The sequence below is a fragment of the Uloborus diversus genome, chromosome 2 (genome assembly GCF_026930045.1).
Source record: "Uloborus diversus isolate 005 chromosome 2, Udiv.v.3.1, whole genome shotgun sequence".
Lineage (NCBI taxonomy): Eukaryota > Metazoa > Arthropoda > Arachnida > Araneae > Uloboridae > Uloborus > Uloborus diversus.
The window spans coordinates 206,588,432-206,609,877 of NC_072732.1; the positions used below are offsets into that span (position 1 = coordinate 206,588,432).

The following is a 21,446-nucleotide window of genomic DNA, read 5'->3' on the forward strand; positions in this document are numbered from 1 at the left end:
CAAATTTACTGCCAAAAATTAAAAATACTGTTTCACTGCAAGTTTTATTATAAAATAGAATGTTCTTTCTTTAAGTATCGTAATTTTCAAAACCAATTTCCAATTTATTAATTTTGAAAAAGCCCAGTGTCATCTCAACTATTTCACTTCGCCTCACATTCCCCTACTCAGTTTTAAACATCAAACAAAGATGAACAATTTTCCCCAAGCAATTATTTAACACTTCCAATTTTAACAGAAGAAAAAAGCAATTGGTTTTGAAAATACACAAAATAAAATAAATGTCCAAAGAAAAAAAGGCAGACAATCTATTTGATTTTCTTTTATTTTTGAGTTGCTTGATTAAAAAGATATTAAAGCAGCATTCAAAATTAATTAAAATGTTAAAATAAAAATTAAGCAGTCTGAGGGAATTGTGGGAGCCCTGCATTCACCACAGATTGAAAAACACTTAAAACTTCGGGAGACAACACCAAGCCGAGACCTGGAACTTACAAAATTAATTTTCTTACATCAATAATTAATTAACATCATGCTTTAACAAGAAACAATGAGGATGAAATGAAAAAAACAAAGTTTAATTATGCGCTGTGATATGACTTTTATGTACAAATAAACAACATTTTCTAGAACAAAAGTTATGTTGGTATGCTCAGAGATGCTGCAGCCATGACCAATATTTGTTCCGTTTTCTTCCTCCAGTTGCTTATATTTTTGGAAACTCTGCACCAATTTTCCCCATGTCTTGGTTCAGCGTGCACACATCGCTTCTTCACATCTTCTTGCTGATCCTGTAAAGAAATTTTTTTAATCATGCATCAGAAATGATGCAAATATTGAAAAATTGAGAATAAATAAGTATTGGAATAATTGCGTTCAGCTGTACTTTGAGGTGAAATCATTATTCAGTATGTTACCGCCCAGTGGCCAGGGCTAAGGCAGAAATACATGAAATACACTGCCAGCTCAGTCATTTCAGCCGAAAACTGCAGTTTCGTGCTTATTAGCACTCATCAGCCAGGCATAGGAAAGTGACTGAGATGGAGATGGAAAACCTCTTAAGGAAGCCAAGAGTGCCAAACAAACTGATAGCTAATATAGAATCAGCACAGACCAAACGAGTGACCGAAGCAATAGTTCGGTTCAACTCAAAGATTGAAGGCAAGGCAGGTATATTCAGTAAGTTACCGCCCTACAGCCAGGGCTAAGGCAGAAATACATGAAATACATCTACACAGTCAATTCCAGCTGAGGACTGCAGTTTTGTGCTTATTAGCACTCATCAGCCCGGCTGAGGAAGTGACTGAGCTGGAGGTGGAAAGCCTTTTAAGGAAACCAAGAGTGCCAAACAAACTGGAATTGACTGAGCTGGCGGTGTATTTCATGTATTTTTGCCTTAACCCTGGCTAATGGGCGGTAACTTACTGAATATACCTGCCTTGCCTTCAATCTTTGAGTTGAACCAAACCGTTGCTTTGGTCACTCGTCTAGTCTGTGCTAATTCTATATTAGCTACCAGTTTGTTTGGCACTCTTGGCTTCCTTAAGAGGTTTTCCATCTCCAGCTCAATCACTTTCCTATGCCGCGCTGATGAGTGCTAATAAGCACGAAACTGCAGTCCTCGGCTGGAATGACTGAGCCTGCGGTGTATTTCATGTAAAATCATTATTTCTTCTTAAATTATATAGCCTTAGAGCTTCAATCTTTAAATACACTTAAGGGAAGTCAGTAGCCTTAATATGTTTAATATTAAATTACTAAACTTTATTCACCATTTTCTCAAAAATTTTTAGTGATAGAAACCTACAATTATCACAGTGTTTTAAAGAGTTATCTAAGAGTATACTGAAGAGAAATTTTAAAGCAATTCTGTTTGTTTCATAACTTATGAAATTGTAACCAATAGTCACTTTTTAAATGAAAACAAGTTTTGACCATAAAACAGCTGTTTGGGAAAAACTGCAAGTATTAAAGCACAAATTTCATTTTAGTATAACTACAAACATATAAATAAAATATGGCAAACATTTTAAAGTAATACATAAAGTTGTTTTCTAGAAAACAAAAATTAAATTTTAAAATTGTTGTTTTGAGAAAATTGGTTTTGGAAGTAAAATTGTACATACATTTCAATGCATTCCTGCCCCATGATTATTTAAATGGAGTTACTTTTAACATGAAGAACTTGTTACTTAGAAACATGAATTCGGGGCCAGCTTGAAAGCTCTTGATTTAAAAATTTTTAATACATAAAAACTGATTCAAAAGAAAAAAAAAAAAGATTTCAGGATACCAACTTCTTTTGACCTTTCAATCATTGTAGCATCTCCCAATATTTAATCTGGTGTCAGCACATATTTTTGTTATAGAGTTAGTAAAAAAAGTAATAGCACTTCATTAAAAAATATCAATAATTCTTAAAAAAAAAAAACTTTAGCAAAAAGTAAAGTAAATTCAAGACATCAATTTTTTTCAAAAGCAGTAAAAAAGTCAATATTAATCAGTTGTCGTACAAAGCATGTAATGAAAATTAAACATTAAGTACAGCTATTGCAATTTTGTGCAAAAAGTTCAAGAAAGGTTCCACAGATGGTGACTATGCTTATCTCAATGGCAGACCACCTTGTTTTTTGCAGTTTATTGAAATTACCGTATTTTAGTAACTTTATATTCAAGTCTATGCACATTTTGTTTTAGAAAAAAAAAATGTAATGTGAAACTATTTTCTTTCAAGTCAAACCAAGTTTTTTGAAAAACCTCACATGAAATATTAATTTATAGAATAATTAAATAGTTAATTTATTAAAAATAAAAAGTTTATGGTAAGAAAAGTCATTAAAATAATTATGCTTAAGTATATTTTTAAAATAACCATAAAAAGAACTGAAAAGACTTGAGACCAAAGGAGATACAGGGGTATCCCTCGTATAACACGGTTAATTCGTTCTGTGTAGTATCGAAACCATATTATACGCGACTTTTTTTATAAGTGATTTTTTTACTCATTTTTTGACCTAATTAAGCATGAACATATCATAAACCATGTCAATGTGTACCGTGTTATAGGAGACCTTGAAATAGTGTAAATCAAGGAATGTGTACTGTTTTATATCAAAACCAAGTCATAAGTTGCAAATTTTATAAGTGAAATTTCGGCTCAATAGATCATACAAACGAAAACTGGCAGCCAGAACATACGAAGAACCACTGATTTAAAAATAAGAGTGTTTATAAACGATAAAACTTAATTATTTTACATGCCTCAAATTAAAACTGTTATGAACAACAAGAAAAAACTTTATCCGCTTTTCTTTCTGTATTAAGAACAAAACACATTCTATAAGAAAAAAAATCTGACCTTTTCTGTAGCAATAAAGTTTGTCTGAGCAACAACAACAAAACAAAATTTAAAATACAATAAATAGAATTATTCTATTTATTTTATTTTATATTTTGTTTCCAGTACATTTTTTATTTATCGTTTTCCAAAATAGTTTATGTTTAATCCTAATGTTATTTTCTTACAATGCAGTAGAAACAAAATAATATTCACCTTTTTTCTTTTAGAACACTTATGAGAAAAATCAAATATGTATTTAAAAGTTAAAAGTTAGTGTTATACGTGGAAACCAAACTTTTGAGTCCAAGACAGACAATTTTTCGCAAAAGTTTCACAAAAATAAAGTAAAAACTGAGTACAGTTATCATACTTTTTTTTTAAACAGTAAACTGAACAAAAATAAAATTCCTTCTTTTAAAATTTGTGTTACATCAAAACCATGTAGTTATCAGTTAAAGTTTTGTACAGTGTAATATCAAAACCGTGTTATAATAATCGCAAATTTGGTACCGTGTAATATTAAAGCCGTGTTGTAAAAGTACTGTGTTATACGAGGGATGCCTGTACAATCAAAATAACTCAGACCTGAAAGTGTAAACATTATGCACTACGGTTATTACTGTTGTGTGATAAAGTTAATTGTTACATCACTCACTTCAGTTCCGTGAATCAATTCAAATTTATAATAGTAGGCCCAAGCATCCCCCAAGTCAGGATCAATTTTTACTGCCTTGTTGAACCATTCTCTCGCCTTGCTTGTTTTCCTCTCTGACCAGAATAACCTGAAAGAAACGCCAAATATTTAGGTATAAAAACCTAAAATGAAATTCACAGGTTTTATTTTAGGCTTCATTTATATTCATCACAATAATTCTACAACTTCAATTCTACAGTTGAACGTGCTCCTAACAAGCCAAAAGGACCGCAATAGTTACTTATTAAAACCAAGTGCTTGTAAAAACAGGTTCATGAAAAAAAATCATAAAACTGTACATACCTGCCTTGTTAGTTTTTATCTCTGTACAGTACGTTCGTTTTTCTGCATACCAAAAGCCTTTGATTATGTTAAAGGTGGTTCAGCTTGAAATTTTCACATTTGTCATTATTATGACATCTGATATTTGTCATTTGTCATAATTTGTGATACTTATGCTATCCTAGTAACTTATTTTTTTGTGGTGACATTGGCAGAATAATTAGCAAGATCGAATAAACAGAGATCAAAGTAACCAATTGACAAACTATAGGACATTTTTTGAAAAAAATATTGGACACATTTTGAAAAAAATATAGGATTTATAGGACACCGAAAAAAAATATATATAATGAAAAAAGTTTGCACAAACATCAATAAGTGTGCCATTGATGTGCCATTTAGTGCCATTGATGAAAAAATATATATACATAAAAAAAATTTTATACATGTCTTATTGATTCTTTCCTGTCACAATATAAAAATTTTAATTTCTCACACAAATAAATAAACAAATAAAAATTGCGAGGCCTCAAAGTCAGTTGCACATTTACATTTGAGGCAATAATTTTAATTTAGTATTCCCCTCATCTATCATTGTCTGAGCTGAATTAATGATTTCTTTAAATCCTTTCGGTTTATTTCAAGAAAATTTTTTTGTTACATCATTCAATTTAGGTTCCACATTTTTTTTCCCCTTTTTACATCTTTTGATTTTTTTTTTTTTTTCTTTTTTGGTTTAGTTCCCAAGCACGCTTGGTACTCATTTTATCGATGCACTGAAGAAATGAACGGCTGAGGGGACCATTTCTGACCCGGGAATGGATCCCGGGCCCGCGGCATGGAAGCACAAAGGACTACCACTGAACCACTGGGCTTCTTCAATGAATGATGAAAATAAAATTCTTTGGAATTGAAGTTACATCTTTAAATTAAGATGAAATTCTAATACTTATCCACTGGGGCTAACTCGAGTAATTTTTCACCTGTTTTTCCTTTAAGAGCTTCTTTTTTGGTGAAGCAGCACATAGCTTTCTATAAAAAGGTCACACAACTTGTTATGCAAAAGGTGTATTATTTCTCTGGGTACTTAAATAAAATAAAAAGCTTTCTGCAAATGCAAATCCTAGCCAGGAATGTTTCTGCAAATAATTATTTTGCCTAATTCACCCTTGAATAATGAATTAAATTTATTTTAAAATATGAAAGAGACAAAAAAATGCTTTAAAATGATTTTTTTAAAAAATGCTACATATTGTTTAAACTTATTTTTCACCAACTGAAGAAAGTGACCTTAACCATTATTTTTTAACCAATACTGTAGTGGAAAGAGCGGTTCCACACAAGAAAAGTGCAAAGAAGACAAGGCAAAAATGGCAGACAGGAAAATATTTGGAAGAAACAGAAATAAAATGTAGGATTTCTTTCTTTCTTTCTTTTTTTTTTTTTTTGTTTCCTTCTCTTTTTTAAAAATACGTTAGAAGTTAAAAATTTCTGCAGAGCCAAAAATTCATTGCGAACTCTGTTCACGCGTTTGTCTATATCATACAAGACTGGGTATCATTAATATAGGATTTTTTGGAGAAATGAAGGATTTATACGAAATATAGGACACTTTTTGACAGTTTTTGAAAAATATAGGATTTGTAAGAAATATAGGATGACTTTGATCCCTGGATAACGAATGTATTTTGCTTTTTCCTAGATTTTTGTTCTATGCAGATTGTCTGTGGTCCCAGTTAGTACAGATAAAAGAGATTGTACTGTACATATTTAGTCACTGAGCTTGCTTGTGCACCATCCTTAAGTAGTGCTTATAAAAATTGCACACGACTTTTCACTGCTGTACGTTTCTCTACATCACCCAACCTCTTAGCCATGCGCCCATTTTACATTGCTGTACTAGATTGAGAGCAGCGTTGCTATCACCTATTTCTTTCAGAGGTTTGGTTACTTTGAAAAAACTTTATAATGATCGTATTTTTATGGTCACACATTATTTAAATTTAACAGTGATTACGCTTAATCTGAAAAAGGTCTAGAACCAATCATTTTTGGTTTATCAGTATGCCACAGTGCTAGTAACAAAGAATATGATTACACTATTATATTCGTCTTATCTTAACTAACTGTTAGAAACTGTATGTTGCTCCCCCCCCCTCCCCCACAGTGCTGTCGCCCACAAACAAACCAGGAACTTAATTTTCATAGCTTGAACTTCATCCTACTTTCTTTGTGTGAACATACAATGTTATAGTTTGGGCAAACCTAAACCTGGCAGCATTATGAAGGCTATGTAGAGCCTCATTACAGCATTACAGCACTGTCAGGTCGGGTTTGCCCCAAGTATAGTTTAGTGTGAAGGTGTTGTGTACTCGTGTGTCTGATTAGAATCATAGAGAATAACCTCGGTTAGCAGAAGAATTCTCCAATATACAGTGGGACCCTGATTTAACGAATTCATCGGGACCAAAACTTTTATACGTTAAATCGGGGTTATTCGTAATATCAGGGTGTGGGAAAAAAATTGCACTTACTTTATCTCAAAGCCCTAATAAGCAATTGTGCATAAATATCCAAAACAAGAAAGTGTACACTTTTTGTTTAGCATTCCACGAATTATTACACACTAGTTATTTGAAATTTTAAAGTACTGAGTAATAGATGTTTGACAATTTCCTCGATACTTGACTCAATATAGTTCTCTTTCGACTTTGTGTAGAGAAGAAAATACTTTGCCGTTTACAACATGCTGCATGAGGCATGAGATACGTTTTTAGTTTCCAGGCCATGTAAAGCATTTGAAAAAGTAAGTTTTAATGGGAGTTTCAATATTGTTTCCTGCAACAGAATCGCTATTCAATGGTTGCTGCCTCGCCCTTCAAAAATTGCAGGCTTCAATAAAAGTGTTTTTCTGCTTCGAACAATATGGATATGTCATTTGGAAAACAATCCGATATTTCCTAACTCAAATTGACAAAAAAAAAAGGCTGTTCAAATAATTTGTTAATTCGGGGTTTATTATTCATTAAATAGGGATTTTTGCTTCCATTTTAGTCGGGGAAAAATAAAAATTCGCTAAATAGCAAAATTTGTTAAGTCCGGGTCCGACTGTATATCAAAATAGATTATTTTAAGTAAAGATGAAAAACACATGAGAAGGTTAGCTGCTTGCTTCCCTTAACTGTATTTATGTTTAGTTAGTTCCAACAGTAATAGATTTGAAAAGCTTACTTTGAAACTGCTAAGAGAACATGAGGATCATGTTCACATCTCTTCAAGGCATCAACACTCTTGGTTTTCCGTTGTGGTCGAGGTTCCAGAAAGATGGCTTCTGCCCATAAGATACCACTGTTGGCACAATCTTGCATTGCTGATAGGAGAAATAAAAGCACATGTGTATTCATGTGCATAGACACAATATTTTCCTTCATTAAATCTTTTCATTAAAATATAATGAAGTAAAAAGATTTCATTTCCAGTATCGATCCACAGTACCAGCCTGGTCTAGTAGAATATGTGTAGAAAAACAATTGGCAAAAATACAAAATAATGAAAATATAAAACTGAATTTCTTGCTTTAATTATTTCATACCATTAAAAAGTTGAATGCATATTTGCTGTTACAAAAAGATTATATGGTTACTTGTAATGTTTTATAGATTCATGTTTCAGCACATATTATAAAAGAGGAATGCTGTTTTATGCAAGAGCGTTTTTAATTTTCTTCAAACTTTAATCAGTACAGATTTATTTGCATCTGCAGCGAACTGGAAATTTGCATTTATTTTTCCAATATTTTATTCTATAATTTTAGCCCGATAGTAAAGCTTAAGCTTTTCTTAATTGAGCTTAAAAACAAATTGAAAATCTATACCCATAATAATTTGGGTGTATTTCAAGAAAAGTTTAGAGGGACTTGAAATTTACAATAAATATAGAATACACTAAAGTATATAGAATACACACCATTTTTGCTATGTATGAAAATTTTTCTTGGCTCTCTTTAGGTTCTACAATAGGACATTATTTTAGTTTCAATATTAGTGCAATGCATGAAATAACCTGTGACATAAGTGCTAAAAAAAACTCTTATTCTTACACTAATTTTAACAGCAACAGATTTTTTTTTCGTCAGACATGGAGCACATGTAATTGGTTCTGCGTAACTTAACCTATATGGTATCATGTGGTCAATAAGTGAGTGAGTGCAATTTATTCGATTATTAAGCATGTATCACCCAGACAATAATGATTTCTTGATTGCATCATGATAAAAATGGAAGATAGATACGGTCATAGCATTTGGTGGCAATATGAACAGCAAAAATCTAATGCAACATACATGCTTTTTTTTCGTTGTAAGTACAACATAAAACATTGGTATTTGCTTTTACAAGGGTGAAAATTGCAAAAATTTTCAAGACGGACACGTTTTAATTAGAAAATATGTGTGTACCAAACTTAGTTTTTAAATAAGTAAAAGGTAGAATACAGCACTTAATACTCAAAAAATAAAACTTATTTTCAACAAAAAGGGATCAAAAGTAGAAAATATTAACACACACACTGCAGAGTATGACTTTTTCAGAAGTAACACATGGAATTTCCCTGTCTTTAAAACTTTATTTTTCATCATTAGGTAACAAGCAGCAGTGTCTCTTAAATATGATCATGATACAAATTAAATCAAAGACAAAATTATCAACTTTTCAGATTTAACTCATTTACTGATCATTCTGTTCCTTTTCACACTTGTTCTATATCACTCAGTTCCTTTTTTTTTTTTTTTTTTTACAGAGGGAAATTGGTCAAAAGACTAAAAGTTTTTCACCCATGGAAATTGGCCAAAAAGAGAGTGAAAAGTTCTAACGTGGATGACGAATAGGGTAAGTAGCTTTTTTTTTCTCTCTCTCTCTACATATATATTCTTCTAAACATATTAACTCGGAAATTTGACAATCTGACAAAACCAGATTTTTGATACATCAATTCCAATACAATAGACAAGAATAAATAAATAAAGCTACAAAATTACTGTTAAAAATTACAGAGAATAAATACATTACTTTCTTTTTTAAAAAAACATACCTTTTGCCATCAAATTTAAAGCTATGTCTTTTAGACCAGCCCTTAATTCTACTCTTATGGACTCCAACAACAGTTGTGGGTTCTTTGGGTTTTTTAAGCGAGCTTTTTCCAGAACTGAACGTGCCTTAATTAGAGCACCATTCCTCTCTTCCAACTGGGATAAAAGAAGCCACAAGGGTATGGAACTTGGGCACTTTTTAATCTAGAATTTAAAAAAAAGTATGTTCAATAAATAGAAAAAACCTTAGTACGGTAAACTACGATTAAAAAAAAGATAATATCACAGGAACTTTTTCTTCAACCATTTTCTTCAACTTTATACTTTTACCTTTCTTTCATTTATCTTTTTTTTTTTTTTCGTGAATTACTTGCTTATCATATTATTTTTAAACACCAAAATATTGATTTATTAATATTTGATTTACAATTAAAGAAATTTTATAAAGTCAAATTTTAACTTATTTTGAAAGTCACTACCTATAATTTAAATGCGTTTCCACATACGCAACTTTTAGAGTTATTTCTGTAGATATTAAGACTTCAATGATAGGATTATTCCGAAAAATGTAATTGAAAATGCGACTTTATGAAAAAAACAGAAAAAAAAGCATTACATTAATAAGTTTATTTAATTATCTTACCAGCTAAAGCAATTACAAAGTTTTAAAAGAATAAAAGATACCTTATATAGGAAAAGCAACTTTCTAAATTCAAAGAGAGGGTCTACTTTTACGGGAAAGAAGAATTTGTAAAAATTATCTTTCTCACACTTTTATGGAGTAGGAAAAACATATTTTTATTAGAGATGCGCCGAATACCATATTTTGCCGAATACCAAATATTTGCTTTAAAACTGTTAACTGAAAAATTTGAATTTTATGCCCAAGTAAAAAATATTAATCTATTATGGAAAATGCAAATGCATTTTCATTTAACATAGTAAACTTATCTACATTAAGTGTAATTATTAATTTGAAATAAATTATTCAAAAAGCAAAAACAAATTAACGTAGCAAATAGCTAATTTAGTATAGAGTATCTGCAATATATGGATAATAAAACTCCTTTTCTGATACATGACTTGAGAACTGGTAATCACTGTAACATGTTTTGTCATAAATAAAGAACCTTGCATTTATCTTATACATAAAAACCCAAGATGCTTAAACTTTCATTACAAATTGTAATTAATTCAAGTGATTTTCTGTCATGTTAATCTCTTTGGTAACTGAAAAATAATTGCATCATTAATATTAAGGAATGAAATTCAAATATTGCCAGGCATTTTTATTTTTTCTCTTTGAGTATAAAGGATTATTAAACTTTGATCACAATGATTAACTTTAATTAGGTCGTTTTTAAACATTCAATATTTCATATGGTGTAAAATTTTAGAAATTTAAGTACTGCAGAATTCCGAGTGTTTTTCTCCCCTTTTTTAGCTGCATATTTTATATAAAAAGTTAGCAGTTAATGTTAAGTAGTAATAAATTGACTTTTATATTCATTTTACTGCTTAAACATTAACATTTTTAAACATTTAGTAAAACTTTAGAAATTTAAGTACTGCAAGATTCCAAGTGTTTTCCTCCCCCTTTATTAGCTGCACATTTTACATAAAAATTAACAGTTAATGTTAAGTAGTAATAAGTTGGCTTTTATATTCATTTCACTGCTTTACAAAATGATTTTTTTTTTCGGATAACTGTGTCATACTTAAATGAATTTGTAAGAGTAAAGCAAATGCAATGTGTCTAAAGATTTAAGAAAAATTGAAAAGCAACAAAATTTTAATTTAACATCTTAACTCTTACTTTAAAATTACTTTGGATCTGCGAAAACTAATAAGGAACAATATAAATTAATTTTGCACTGCAGTACACTATTGTAAGTTTCATTCAATGTATAAAATAAATCTGTTTGTTTACCAACACTCATTTAAATTTTTTAACTATTCGGTTGCTAAATATTCATGTATTGGACCAAACCAAATATTTGGTTTGTCTGCCAAACAGTGGCGCTCACAGGAATTTCTCAAAGGGGGGGTCCAGAATGGAAGGTCCACCATTCTCATATCATACTTCAAACACACATCCAAATATATTCTTCTGATTTTATTGATTTTTGGGAACAAAATACATTTTAAAAAAAATTCAATAGTTACTTAACGTTAGTTAAAATAAATTTATGATTAACAAATACCTAAAATATCATAAAGCCCAAGAATGAATGAATGTATTTACTTTTCTGATAGTTAAAAATAAAAACAGTGAAACTAAATCATCATTCTAGAACACTTTATATTCACATACAGTTCAAATTTCTTGTGGATGATGGAAAATTTTTTTTTATCTCTATTTATGAAATCTGTAATTATTGCTACCTTTGCTTGAAATTATAATTCTAGTACTATGTAGGATTATACTCAATTTAAAAAACTCAAGGGCCATGAGGGATCCGGACCCCCTGGACCCTCCCCTTGTGTGCACCACTGCTGGCAAATATGCAGTATACCAAATACCAACCGAATATTTGGAGCATCTGTAATGATTATTTAACAGCTTTTTCCGTTTTTCATAAACAAATTCTAAGCAACCTAATTAAATGATGCAATTTATGCAACAAAACAAAAAGAACGAAAAGTATTTTAATTAAAATTTGAACTTTTATTTCCCCAAGAACATTCTGTACGAAACTCTTAGCATTGTCATATTTAAATGAACTTCTCGATTTCTTGAACTTTAAAAAGTTTTAAAGAAACAACAGTGGAAAGCGAATTTGACTATGTTTTCTCCTATTCATATTTCTAAAATAAAGGTTTAAGAATCAATGCTACTTACACCAAGGTTGTACACATCTCTGGCTTCATTCACTTTATTCTCCTGTTCTAATATCTGCCCTCGCATCATCCACAATTTAGAGAAATCAGGATACTGCTTAATTCCTTCATCTAACAAAATGTTTGCTTTTTTCAGGTCTCCCAAGGCCCATTCAAGACGCACTGACTTCATAATCACCTATCAATTCACCACGAAAAATAATTTTACTTTTAACAGACTAGAAGTGAAAATCATTATAGAAGTTTTAAAATGTATGTTTTTCATTGTTTGTATTCATATAGAATAAAGTTGTTGGAATATGCAATCCTTTACTTAACTTTAAGATATAATTTATAAATAATGTAGAAACATAGTTCATCGACAAGAAAAAAAAAATCCTTCCTCAGATCAAAATTTTAAATATATATATATATCTTAATATATAAAAATCTTCTGTGCGGACGTTTGTCACCACAAGGCTTTTGAATGACTGGACTGATTTCGATCAAATTTTTGTGTGTAATTAAGTTGTGGCAAGCATGGTTTCGAAGTGCGATGGATCAAATCGGAAACTTTTTGTTAATTAATTAATTAATTTAAACATTGGATGGTTATATCTCCCAAATGATGAATATTTATTTTAACTTATTGTTGAGCGAGAATTAAAATATATGTTTAACCCATTGCCAAATGACAATAAGAAAGCCAGCTCTGCTTTTTGTAATGAAATTTCCTACTGTGATGTGCCAATTGAGAATAGATAAACGTAAGAGAGAGAGTAAAGCCTTTATTTCTCTCTCTCTTGAAAGCAACGATTTTAGGACCCAACATATATTTTAAAGTAAAGTACTGGAAGGTTCACGCAAAACGTGTTCTGTCGTCGTAGTTGAACCATGTGACCGGATCGGTGCTTTAGGTTTTCCTAACCAAATGGTCAGAAAGTATTGTACCTAGCAACATTTGTTTCTCGACTCAAATCCATCTGAGTTTTGTCATGAATACTTTACGGATTTTCATTACTAAAAGAAAAGATGATGGGATATGAAGACAAAAAAAAATTTACTTTCGTCCAGAGAAATTACAACCTGTACACAAAAGATCAGTGCACTGGAACATTTTTTTCTTTGGTGGAAAGAACAAATTAGGCAATATATGAAGTTTAAGAAGTTTTCGTTCAAAAGATCGGACTGCTAATCAGTCGGAGTTGTCTTTGCTCACTGATCGGCTGGATTACAGTAACGTGGTGGCTTGGCGACTTTAACTAGAAACAATAGATTTGCGTGAACATTTCTTTACATTTTAATGCTACTATTAATGTAATTTATTGTATTTTTTGTTCATTTGGCGAAATATTTCAAATTGCAAAGAATTGTTTTTCGTTTTTAAAGAGTTTTTAGTCATTTATTTGAACAATGTTTACTTTATATCGGGAGGAGGGAATGAGTGTTTTATGCTCTTTCAGAGAACTGTTTTTATCTTTACAATTTTTTTCAAACGATATCCTTTCGATTGTTTTATTCTTTTTCATATGGGGTATGTTGCAGCGGGATTTCCCGTTTCTTCTAGATGGGTTGTTAGTTTTTTACACTAAATATTTGAGGACGCTTTTTATCCTTTGACTATGGCTGAGGGAACAAACCATCAAGTACGGGAAAAAAAATAGTTAATAAAACAACTGCTCAGTGGGCATTAGATAAATCAAGTTGTAATAAATATACGCATTCTGACACCAAGCAGCTTAAAACATTTTCTTTTTGCTTATTTTTTTCAACAAAACGGTTCCAACACTTGATGGTTTATTGAAATTTTTTAGCTTTTCAATTTACAAAGTTTGAACAGAACAACGTCTGTTGGGTCCTCTAGTGTATATATATATATATATATATATATATATATATATATATATATATATATATATATATATATATATATATATATATATATATACATACATATATATACATACATACATATATATACATATATATATATATACATATATATATATATACATATATATATATATACATATATACATATATATATATATATATATATATACATATATATATATATATATTTACATATATATATACATATATATATACATATATATATATATATATACTAGCAAAAGTACCCGGCGTTGCCTGGGTCAGTAATAATTATGAGAAAAAATCGTTACTGGCTTTTTTTTTTCTGGTTTAAGTGAAAGAATTTAAAACACATCTTTTTGACATGATTAAAAGTAGAGTTCCTTCCTTACCCATAAAAGTAAAATAGCAATAAGTATAAAGAACAAAATAGTATCGATTTAGAAACGAAAGCACTATATTTCAGCATATACAAATTTCCAAAACATGAAATTATTCTTCTCATGTTTAAAAAGATTAATCTGTTGATACTTTTTTTTTTAACATGGAGTCTAAAAACTTCTCTGCATTGCTATTCACGTTGCTCGTAATCCCCTTATACTTGCTTTAGTTAGTTTGGGAAATTTCAATCATTGTGGGCTCTTGGTGCGATTTTACCGAATTTGCGGGAATCGTTTTGGGATACCTTCGATGATGCTCCCTCCTTCTTTCCATACTTTGTAAAACGATATATTAATTTTCGTTACAAAGATACTATCGCCAGGTGCTGAGATACTTTTGGTCACCATAAAATGGCGCTAAAGAGTTTCATCCGAAATGTTTCCAAAATAAGTAGTAAAACTTGGCGAATGTTTGAAATTGTGCAAAAAGGAAAAATTAATGGAAGTTTTTGTGCTGTTTATGGATTTGCCTAATTTAGTTGCTGGATTATTTAACACAGTAAAAAAAGTTTTTTAAAGATTCTTTGATTGACGATATTTTGTTTACATGGTGAAAACTGAGAAACATTATGACGTAGTCTTCGGCTTCAAAAACAGCGACATTGAAAATAACTGCCAAATGCATCAGCTACGGAAATATTTCTGCAAAAATTTTGGCAATCTGCTGGTTGATTGGATAATGAGTAAGTGTTCCATCAGCATAAATAATAATAAAAACCATTAATTACATTAAAGTTCCGTTTAAATGGAAAATGATCAGCCAAATCATGTATTATTTGCCAATCTTGTGCAAAAATCTTACTTCAAGATTTGACTTGAGAAAAGCCTTGAACAGTCACGAAAAGCAAAGATAGTCAACAATACAACAATAGTCGCTATCGACAGGGAGTTGAGATGATACACTAAATACTGTATTGAGTTTAGGAAAGCCTTCGAACATGGAACTAAAAAGCTCATAACTCGTTTTTTATTCTACTTAGAAATTTCGAATAAGTGCCATCTTCAGCAGAAAAATCAGAGCTTTCGATGGACATATAATGTAAATATGTGCAAGTATTTTTTCATCCCTATATTAGAGAATTTATACGAAAATTGTATTTTATTGCTCCCCTAAGGGGGTTTTTGCCCCCCATAACGAGACGAAAACTACCCTTTGTGTTATTCTGATGCATAAGCTATATTATTGTAAAGTTTCATCAAAATCCGTTCAGTAGTTTTTGCGTGAAAGAGTAACAAACATCCATACATCCATACATCCATACAGACAAACTTTCGCATATATAATAGTAGTAATATATATATATATATATATATATATATATATATATATATATATATATATATATATAAGAGCTCTGGATTCACTCTTTTTCTATTCCTACTTAATAGCTGTTTGCATTTTTCCTTTTTATCATCATTTGTTATTATAATTTGTTTAATATTTGTAATTCTGTTTGCTTAATTTTATTTTTACTTGGCTTTTTAGTTTTGCTGCGTTGCGCATCTATGGGCTCTTGGTGTGTCTTTTCAATATTTTTCACTTTTATTATTATTATATATATATATATATATATATATATATATATATATATATATATATATATATATATATATATATATATATATATATATATATATGAAAACATATGCACATATGAGGCAGTGAGAAGCAAAGGGATGTAAGTGGAAATTTTCTAGTTTTGAGTAAAACACATTTTAAGTTGCGGTTCTAGGCAGGCTTTTATTGAAAAGTTTTCTAAATATGCTGTACGGCAGCACCTATCCGGGCTACTAGTACTATCTCTTGCACCAAGACAGAGGAGATATTTACCTACCATTTGTACTAGTTATCTCTAAATTTTAAATTTTGACACTTACATCCCTTTGCTTCTCACAGCTTCATATAATGTTTCGAAAACAAATAATCCAGTTGAAGTAACCCTATATTCCAATAAATAAGTAATTTATGTGTATAATCTTCATATAAATAATAGCCAATGATTGAGTAACCCATGAGTTTCAATAATGAAACACCACGGCATGATAATTAGATAACATGTTTTGGTAAATGTGTAACATGCAGGGAAAGGCTTTTTTGTGACACGGCTGAACTCGATCCGGTAACTTAACTGTTTTACTCGTAAGATAGTCATTTTAGGGGAATGAAGAATCAAAAAAGTGGTTGAGAATTAACGCTGTCCACTGGAGTTAGGGTTAAAATTTTAAATATCAAAATATCACCAAACAAGAAATTGCTTCGTTCAAATGTAGAAGAGTAGAAGCAAGGGGTAAATATCTAAAAAGATCTTAGCTTTAGTTTTTACATATACAGTTAGGGATTTTCATTAAATAGATTTTTAAGAGCATTATTTGCACCTCTGCATGCATCTTGACTAAATGTCTCATATCATATTCCTGCAGAACAAATGTTTGTTCTACTAAGCTAATTATTATAGTTCTAACACAGAAAGATGGCGGATGAACCATGTAGGTATTGAAGGAGATAAGCATGTTGAATTTTATGATTTATTTACTTGATAATCATTTATGATTTTTTATCCAAGTTCGGTGATTCACAACGAAGATGGCGAGCAATGTCCTAGCAAGGTAGAGTGGTGTTTAAATCTCTTTTTGCCAGATTTAACTTTCTGAATTAGGCAAAAATAGTGACCTGGCAGTAGCGCCACGAACTGAAAATATAAACAGAATATTTTGTTTTGTAAAAATTTTAGTAATTGCGCATTCTCACTGATCATACCAACTACAAAATAAAGTGTTAGGTTTCTGCAATTAGTTCATCTGTCATCTCTCCACAACTATACATACATTTACCAATCAAAAATACATAGGAAGTAAAACTGTTGAGATAACATTAACATGTTCTTATTGCTCAATGTTTGAGTCCTGCATTGAAGATTTTAAGAAAATGCGTTGACAGAAAAATTACAGAATGAAATTGTTAAAAAGTCATTTTTATATATCCTAGAGAGCATTTCTCAATTTGTGGGTTATAACGTTTCAATTATTTTGTCATTAAAGGACTGTTTCACAGCACACTATAATAAACTAATAAAAAAGAAACACGCTTCTTATAAGAAAAATTTAAAGAAAATTCTAAATAGTTGGTAATTGGTTTGATTTGCACATAAAATAGTTTTAAAGAAAAGAACATTCAGGAAGGTTTCAATTTTAATTTCTGTTGTATTCAGTTTTACATTTTATATACATATATATATATACTTATACCAAGGGTGAACTCCTAAAATTTTCAGTATTGATCCATTATCAGCCACCTCTAGACTAGTAGAATATTATAAAACATACAATGATACATCTTCATATTATAAAAAATTACTTACTCTGGCTGTAGGCGCACTAGCCCTGGCCTTGGCCAACAGCCGTCGAGCTCTCTCATATTCATTGTTCTCACTCTCCAGTTTGACAGCAGCAAGCCAAATTTCTTCACTATTTGGATTGGCTTGAAAGGCCAATGACAAGATACTACGAGCAGCTGGAACATCTCCCTTAAAACAAAAAATATTTCATGAGGAGCATTATAAATTGTTTTAAGAATAATACATTGAAAATAATCAGTGACTTTAGCAAAATGTCATTTACAATGTTTTTGCATTGAAGAAGGGCTTTTTCAGGATGTCCACTCACTTTCAGAACATGGGGAAGTATAAATAAATGAGATTTTTCAACACTTTTGTATGCTTTCATTGTGAAAAGTAACATGTCTTCTTTAAACCAAAAAAAAAAAACGTTTTGAATAGATTCATGTAGTTTCTAGATGTTCGAGCAGCAATGAAAACTTGCTGATTATGACTGACATTTTTATTAGTTATTTGCTGTAAGCTTCAGTTACTGACAGTATATTGAGTTATGTTTAAACTTATTCTTTATAGGTTCATCTGAATTAATTCTTATTTATTAATTATAATTTTATTTCAAAATTTTAGGACAACTGCTATGATTTCAACTAATATATATATTATGGGGGGGGGGGCTCAAATTTATTTTTCATTTGAGATCTAAACATCTTCAATTAGGTGATATGGTGAACCTTTAAAAAAAAGAAAAAAACATTGCCTCCCCTCCCTGTGTCAGTGACATGTCTTGATTTTTAGTTTAAAAATTGAGTATAGAGAAACAAATAGATGTAAGTGCCAAAATTAAAAATTCAGGGACATCCAGTTCAAATGGTAGGTGAACCTCGACTCTGTCTTGGGGAAAGAGCTAGTACTAGTAGCCTTAGGTAGGTGCTGCTGTACAGTATGATTTAGAAAATCTTTCCAATGAAAGCTTACCCAAGACTTTATCTTTAAACACGTTTTACTCAAAACTTAAAAATGTTCCTTACATCCCTTTGCTTCTCGCTGCCTCAATTCTGGTCACATTACTAATGACAGGTCTGATTTAAGTATCTCTCTGCAATGAAATTTTCAACCAACTCCTTAGCAGATGGAAAGAGAAACGGTAACAATAGTTTTTTCCTCAGTTCATTGCATTTTCTTCGCAAATGCGCTCTAAATATAACCATTTAATTAAATTCAATAAAGTTGGTAGGTTAAAAAATTGCTTAGTGCACATTTGATTTGATGCTGTAAATGTCTCTTGGCAAGATTAGCATAACAGGTCCGTCATCTAATAGTTACCAAAGAAATTTACAGACAAAAAATATAATATTAGATTCACAATAAATAGTATGCAGTGAACGCATAAAACACTTACAGCAAGCCATTTTGATTTTGCCCCCATCAACCACAAGACTTCAGCTTTGGGACAGTGAGCTACAGCTCTTTGTAGAAGGGCTTCCAATGATTCTCTATGTACAACAAAAATAAAACCAAAGTTAAAATATTTTCAAATAAAGTTTACAGCAAAACAGCCTCATGCAGAATTTTGAACTAAATTAACATGAGTGATAACAACTAAATGTGTTTTTAAATATTCATTAGAAAGTCCTGGGAAATATAACAAAATAAATTTAAGGTTCAATTTTCAAGTTGAGGAAAAATAGAAAAGTACTTCAAAAGTAATAAAATAGTTTTGAAAGAAGATTATGAAAAATGAATAGAGAAGGTACATATTTTGTTAAAAACACCACACTTGATAAATTTTTAATCTTAATGATTATTTTTAATTTTACTTATTACTGCCAAATTCGGTCAAAGTTGTACTTTCTTAAAAACTACTTCTTTGACAATAACATACAATATCTTGCCTTTTCAACGGACTGTTTAATAAAACAAGACAAGCCATTAAACAAGATTAAAAGTTCCATCAGAAAGAAAAAAAAATGGCATTAAAAAGTAACATAATCCATCAAATAAAAAGTAGCAAGACAGTAAAATGACAGGAAAGGTTCCATTAAAATAATCCAAAAACAAAATACAGTCGACTCCCGCATCAACGCGATTCGACTTATGCGAAATGGCTATAACGCGATTTTTTCTCAAGTAAAGAACTTTTGACCTAACACAAATTGTCAGCAACGAAAATTTTCGAAAGGGAATTGTGGTGCATAAGTATCCACTTAGTTATTGGCTACTAAAAATATTTTTTTCACAAATGGACCTTCATTCCTTTAGCATCACTGACAGCTGAAGTTTCCGCAGCGTACTTGTCTGAATATGGCTTTGTTAGTGCATAAAAATGACTACTCCTTATATTATATTTCTTTTTTTCATTCTAAATGCGAAAGTTTGAAATGTACACCTACACACAATTAAAAGTCAAGAAAAGGAAATCCGTAAAAGCTCGCCGAGTAGTGTCTAAGCAAAACACAAAAATGATGAAAATGGAAACTGCTCTTGCATTGTAAATTTAAAAAACCTGCAAGAGGGGTGTTGCCACGTTATAAAAGAATTAGAGATGCAACTGTATTTAAAATATATATTCGAATAAAAGTTTGATCCCGCAGCATAAATCATAATCTTCTTCATTTTTTTAAGTTTCAAATATCATTACTGGATTTACTGTACAGTACATAGTGCATCATTTTATTATTATACTGTTCATTCTAGCTTATTTTATGTCCCTCTTTCCCATTGATCATTGATTTTGCATCGTAACAGTATTTTATGCCAAATAAAACAGCTTTTTGTTTATTCCTATGGCCTAGGTATATGTCTAATAATGATAGATAAAAAATAGGAATTTCTAATTTGCTGTAAAGCAATATAGTGTTTTTTCTAACCATTTTGTTGCATTTATCAAGTTTTTGTAGATCTGATTTGCTTGGTATTATTATATTTTTAAAGTTTGAAACTGAGGTAGTTCACTTTTTGAAGTCATTCCCTGTACAACATTTCTGTCTTTTACAAAAAGTTTTTATATAATTACTAGTGGTACCCCCACGGCTTTGCCCATATTAGAAAATTAAAAGGTCATTTGGTTTGCCTGTATATTTACAAATAATGGATGACGAATTTCTCGCCAATCGGCTATGTTCATTCGCTCTCCCATTCCATGTCATGATAATTTTGTAATTTACTCGTCCATCTTATGATAATTTTGTTCGAGAAAATGTTCTTAAAATTGAAATAGAAAAAAAAAAAAAACTCGAATTTTCAAAAAATCGCTTCGAGGTGCACATTTCCATGCTACAAACTAACTTTGTGCCAAATTTCATGAAAATCGGCCAAACGGTCATCGCGCTATGCACGTCAAAGAGATCCAGACATCTAGACATCTAGACATCCTGACAGAGAGACTTTGAGCTTTATTATTATTAACCCGTTCGTACCCAGCGTCACGCGGACGCTACGCAACGATTCCTCTCCTATCAGCCCAGCGTCACTTATCCGCTACGCGCTCTGATCGACGCTGTAGTCCCAGCGTCACGTATATGCTTTCTCGAAATGGAACGATTGAATTGAATATTTAAATGAGACTAGATGGCGC

General features: G+C 30.7%; 1 protein-coding gene across 1 annotated transcript in view; it reads right to left on the reverse strand.

Annotated features, from left to right (window-relative positions):
* Nucleotides 1–537: 537 nt before the first annotated feature.
* LOC129216254 (pre-mRNA-processing factor 6-like) overlaps nucleotides 538–21,446 on the reverse strand; it is a 59,227-nt gene continuing 38,318 nt past the window's right edge. Inside the window, exons 16-22 of the mRNA XM_054850452.1 lie at nucleotides 19,272–19,365; nucleotides 17,897–18,061; nucleotides 12,245–12,421; nucleotides 9,405–9,606; nucleotides 7,548–7,686; nucleotides 3,996–4,122; nucleotides 538–791 (exon numbers count right to left, since the gene is read on the reverse strand). Coding sequence (XP_054706427.1) covers nucleotides 639–791; nucleotides 3,996–4,122; nucleotides 7,548–7,686; nucleotides 9,405–9,606; nucleotides 12,245–12,421; nucleotides 17,897–18,061; nucleotides 19,272–19,365 — 1,057 coding nt within the window. The 3' untranslated portion in view covers nucleotides 538–638. The remainder of the gene's footprint in view (nucleotides 792–3,995; nucleotides 4,123–7,547; nucleotides 7,687–9,404; nucleotides 9,607–12,244; nucleotides 12,422–17,896; nucleotides 18,062–19,271; nucleotides 19,366–21,446) is intronic.